Raw genomic sequence first — 5,127 nt, 5'->3', positions numbered from 1 at the left:
GGGGCGGGGGCTGGTGAAACTGACCCTTCTCAGCTGCTCCTGTAACTGTTCCCGCACTGACTCGGGGCAGTTATCGAGCTGCGTCTGGAGCTCGGCGTAGAGCGCCTGGCGGGCCTCCAGGTGCCTCCGTCCCGCGGCCAGCTCCGCCCTCTCCTGGTCGCCGGAGGGGGAGGGGGCGGGCACAGGGGAGAAACAGAACACACACTCCTCAACTCCGGCCCGGGTCAGCGGCGGCGCGGGGCGGGGCGCAGGGAAGGGGGGTGGGGTGCGGGGAAAAGAGAAAGAAGGCGGGGAATGAAAGGAGTTTAACCAGGAGAGGAGAGAGCAAACAGGAGAAAGGGAAATAAGGAGGAAGAGGTGCAGAGTGGGAAAGGCAAAGAGCTGGGGTGTGAGACAGGACTGGAGGTGCAGGCGATGGTGTCACAGGCAGGGGTGTGGGTCCCAGGCAGAAATGTTGGTCTCTTGGAGTCCCTTGAACTAGAAAGGTTTGGGCAAGTCCTAGGAAGAGGCCCTGTTTTCTCTCCAAACCAGTCAAAGACAAAGCTGGTTCCATATCACAAACACGGAGCCTCTAGCTGCTGTTCCTCCCCCTCTTCCGCTTCCCAGAGACCAAAATTTAACCCTGGGAAAAGGGTAGAGTTGGTGGGGATTAAATCCAGGGGTTGGGTGTGAATTGGGAGCCGAGGATGTTAAAGCTACAGCAGTGCAGTGGAGGGGACCCCAACCCAACCCCCTTGGCCTCCCCACCTCCTGCCCAGGGTGGGGGTGGGGTGCTGGCACTGCAGGCTGAACTTCAGTAGGATGAGGGTTGCAATTAGTTAGGCCCGTTGCCATGGTAATAGGAGCCCCAGCAGTGGGTACAGAGAGGAGGTGGATGGCTCTGTCTGGGGCAAGATGACACCTCTGAGGGTGGGAAGGGGGGATGCAGGGAGGAGCTGGTGAGTCACCCCTCCGAAGGACAGGCAGAGGAGAAACTGTGATTACTGATTCCAAAGCCAGAATGGGGCCATGGGCTGGGCGCTGGGGAGGGAAGCTGAGGGAACCTTCCCCACTGCCACCACCACCATGGCCACCACCATCACCACCTCCACCTCAAATAACTGGGCCCAGAGAGAAGGCAAAGTCCATGCCTCCAGGCAATGCCAGGTCAATGAGAAATGAGGTTAGACAGGTTCCTGCTGAAATGCTGAGCTTCACCCTGGAGTCCCTGTGCTGAACCCTGCCTCTGTCCCCCCTCTACCCCACGCCCCCATCCTCCTCCAGGCCTGATCAGGGCAGTTTCTGAGGTCCAAGCACTTCCCCATGCTTGGACTCAGCCTTTGCAATACCCTATGTTCTGAATGGATCAGGGGTGGGAGTGGGGAGAGACCTACCCCTTCCCACCCTCTGGTTGGAGTATCTGAAATTGGGAAGCCCCAGAGGAAAGCTAGGAAGGGTAGCCACTGTGTGGCAGAGAGCCCCTGTCCGTGCCCTCCCCAGGCCATGCCACCACCACTGGACCTCCTCATCCCTCCACTCAGGAGGGAAGACAGGTGACGGCTGGAGGACAGCCCGCCTCTCCTCTGTGCAGGAAACTGCAAACAGTCTGTGGAGGCCGCACCCTGGCTTTTCCAAATGAGAGGAGCTCTTTGGACTGAGAGGCTCCTCAGCCAAGCATTTCCCCCAATTTTGTACCCCTCCTGCCAATGCCCCACTGAGTAAAGTGGAGCTGTGCCCCCTGCCCATTCCTTTCTGATCAAAACCCTGGGGTCCCACACCAAGAACGTTAGGAGGCAACATTAGAGGGGAGGGGCCAAGGGCACAGGGGTGCCCGTGGAGTTAGTGCAAAAGCAGGCACGGCTCAGCCCTGCCTGGGTGGCACTGGCAGTTAGGGACATGCAGAGAGCCCAGGACAGTGATTAGAGGGGGCGTTAGTGCAGGCCTGGTTGGTAAGCATGGAGTTAATTTGGCACAGAATTTGGGAGTGTGGTTTTGGGGTCCAGAGCCAAAGCTCCAAAAAACAGGGTGGGAGGGTCAAAGAATTGTTAAGAGCTTCAAAACTGAGGGGCAGGAGGAAGACACTCTCAAAAAATCCAGAAGGAGAATTAATTCTTGGAAAAATACTGTCAAGTCCAGAAATAGGTGGCCCCTCTCCACTTCGGAGCTTTTGGCACGTTGTTGGACATCTTGGGCGTGGCTGACACGGCCCCTGTGGGATGGAGCGGCCCCAGCAGGCTGGCACGAAATCTGAAAGGGCCAGGGGCAGGAGCTGGGACCATCTGGGATGGGAGGCTGCAGATCCTGAAGGCTCAAGGGAAACAGAGACCTGAGGGCCATCTCCCAAAGACCACATCCTGAGCACCGGAGCCACGCTTGGAGGTGGATGTCCTCCAGATGCAGACACCCGGACCTGAATCACTCCCCAGCACCAGTGCCTTGGGCCGTGCTCACCGCCCAAGAAGGGGCTTCGGCACTTCCTAGAAGGGGCATGAAGGGCCTAGAATGGCAGGCACCCAGGCACCCAGCTGTAGAACAGAGACCCAGGCAGAGGAGGCCCCAGACACCAGCCCAGCCTCTGGCAGCGCCCTCCAAGCTGGTACTTTCCACGGAGAATAAGGCCCCCTGCCCCTGGAGAGGCCCAGAGACCAGCCGGGCTGCAGGATGAACAATGAGGTAAGAGGTTAGGGGCCCCAGAGAAGGCATCTCTCCTCTTCTCCCAGGCCACAGGCGCCCGGCACTGAGCCAGGCCTGGGGTGGGTTACCTTGTCCCTCTCCTTTTGGATGCCCGTCTCCAAGGTCACCAGCTTCTCCTGCAGCTGGTCCAGCGCCTTCTGCTCCTTCTGCAGCAGCGCGCGCTCTGCTTCCCTCTCCCCCTGCAGCAGTGCCCGCTCCATTTCAGCCTGGAGGCAACAGCAGGGTCCACGTCAAGGCCACTCAAGGCAGCTGGACTCGGGCCACTCTGGGGCCATCACTGTGCCCGGGGAGGAGCCCAGCCAGGGCCCTCGCTCTCACCTCTCGGGCTGACTCCTGCAGCTGCTGCTCCAGCTCCTTCACCCGGACTTTCAGCTGCCCCACTCGCCCCAGCACCTGAGCCCGCTCCTCTTCCAGGGCCAGCACCTCTCCCTGGAGCTTGGCACTAGGTGCATCTTCGTGCTGGAGGGGAGGGGAGCCATCAGCTAGGGAAGCCTCTAGAGCCTTCCAGGATGAGACTAAGGAAATGGATCCCCATTTCTCAGGGTGCTCGGAAGGGGCAGCTGGATTGAGATAGGAGGAAGCTCCCCTCCCCGCACAGGGAGCAATACAGCTTGGCTAAAAGTAATAGACTCACCACCGGGTGCCAGGCCTGGGTGGGGCTCCAAGGAAAGCCAGGTCATAAAGCATATTTATAGCTTGGGAAACTCATCAACACCTCCCCCTCTTCCTTGCCTCCTCTTTTCTTTTTTGGCCCCGCTACTGGATACGCGGGACCTTAGTTCCCGGAGCAGAGATCGTGGAACCCACACGCCCTGCGCGGAGTCTTAACCAGTGGACTGCCAGGGGAGTCCCGCCTCCTCATTTCTACACCCTGATGTCGTCCCAAACTTCATATACTTCCCCCTCGCTGGGCCTTGGCGTCCACCACACACGCGTGCCTCCTAGGCCTGTGGCAGGCCACCCCGCATCCCACCTCCTGCTGGGTCCCACCTCCTGCTGGGTCCCACCTCCTGCTGGGTGCTCTCCGTGCTACTGCACTCCTCTTTGAGATTCTCCTCATCCGAGCGCTCCACAGTCTCCCACAGGCGTTGGGTGGCACCTCCAGGCTCCTCGTTGCTCCGCGCAGAGGCCCCAGTGCCCCCCGCAAGGCCTCGTGAGGGCCTCCGGCCGGCCAGAGCCAAGGCTGCGGCGGCCTCCCCGATGCTGGGCAGCTCCCCGGCCTCAGGTCCCCCGTCGGCCCGGCTGTACTCGGCGCATAAGTTCAGGATGGTCTCCAGGCGCTGGCGTTCCTGGGGAGGGTGGACAGAGCAGGGCATAAGGGGAGGAGGCTGGGTCCCAGGAGGGCTAGAGCCAGGCATGGTGTCCCGTCAGGAGAGAGGACTAGGACACTCGGGGCTCAGGGTCAGAATCAAGTCAGGAGAGCCCAGAGCCCAAGGTCTGGGGAGGCAGAGGGAAGGAGGGTGGGTGCCTCAGAGGCGGGCAGGAGGAACCGGGCTGTCGTGCCACCTGCCCACGCGGCCAGCGCCTCCCATCTTTCTGTTTCCTCTCCCTTCTCATTCTGTCCCAGGGTGGGCTTCCTCGTGAACACACAGGGACACACCCAGACGCACCCAGAAACACATGCTGGTAGGCAGAGTAAAGAACACAGTGAGACACAGATAAACACGCAGGTGTTCATGCTGACACGGATACACGTAGATCCAAAGACACCTGGGCCCACAGAGACACTGCCACATATCAGTACCGACACACAAGGACACAACATGTACCCCGGGCCTGTATTAACAGGCAGCTACACACAAACACACCAGTCCTGACATGCACAAACGCACACTGGCACACACACGGATAAACACAGTCTAGCACACAGACAGATGGGCACCGACCGACACAGGCAGGGCCGGAACACAGACCCAGGGGCCCACAGGGACCTGACACAGGTTTACACAAAGATGTGCTTAGCGTGTATACACCCTGCCCGAGAGGCCTGGGCCACAGCCCTCCTCATGCCCATCTCAGCTCCAGTCACCCTCTGGCAGCCCCTGGCTCCTTCCCAGCAGGCCGCGCAGCTGCCAGCACTTGAACGTCTGGGCCCAGGTGTCAGTGCTCCGTGGCCCGGCTGCTGTATCCGCCCCCTCCCCACACAGCCCACCCAGATACCTCCCAGGGGCCTAAGAAAGTGAAGGAGAGATAGTACTCCATACTTGGGGCTTACCCCAGACTCTCTCTGGGGTCCCTCAACCTCTGGTAACTCTCACCAGTTTGGCCAGGACCCCCCACTTACCCAGCTTCCCTCCTGCTGCTTACCCAGTTCCATAGCAAGAAAACCAGGAACAGAGTCTCAGCACCCAGGAGGCTGGGCCAGTGCCCCTGCCCCTGCCCCAGGACCAAGATAAGCAGCCCGGTGGAGGTGGGAGGGGCAGGGCAGGCAGCCTCCAAGATTTAAAGTGAAAG

General features: G+C 60.3%; 1 protein-coding gene across 18 annotated transcripts in view; it reads right to left on the bottom strand.

Annotated features, from left to right (window-relative positions):
- Positions 1-5,127, bottom strand: part of PHLDB1 (pleckstrin homology like domain family B member 1) — a 45,810-nt gene that overhangs the window by 20,873 nt on the left and 19,810 nt on the right. For 11 of the 18 annotated variants that reach the window (XM_024751724.1, XM_024751727.1, XM_024751725.1 and 8 more), the window contains 5 exons: positions 3,681-3,962; positions 2,992-3,132; positions 2,742-2,879; positions 2,104-2,226; positions 25-153 (listed from right to left, as the gene is read on the bottom strand). In XM_024751724.1, the coding sequence (XP_024607492.1) occupies positions 25-153; positions 2,104-2,226; positions 2,742-2,879; positions 2,992-3,132; positions 3,681-3,962 (813 nt within the window). The remainder of the gene's footprint in view (positions 1-24; positions 154-2,103; positions 2,227-2,741; positions 2,880-2,991; positions 3,133-3,680; positions 3,963-5,127) is intronic. The other 7 variants (XM_024751729.1, XM_024751735.1, XM_024751728.1 and 4 more) reach the window with 2 other exon arrangements.

This window comes from Neophocaena asiaeorientalis, unplaced genomic scaffold (assembly GCF_003031525.2).
Source record: "Neophocaena asiaeorientalis asiaeorientalis breed wild unplaced genomic scaffold, Neophocaena_asiaeorientalis_V1.1 scaffold479, whole genome shotgun sequence".
NCBI classification, from domain to species: Eukaryota; Metazoa; Chordata; class Mammalia; order Artiodactyla; family Phocoenidae; genus Neophocaena; species Neophocaena asiaeorientalis.
The sequence above is the reverse complement of the archived record's forward strand: the minus strand, read 5'-3'. Positions and strand labels throughout refer to the sequence as shown.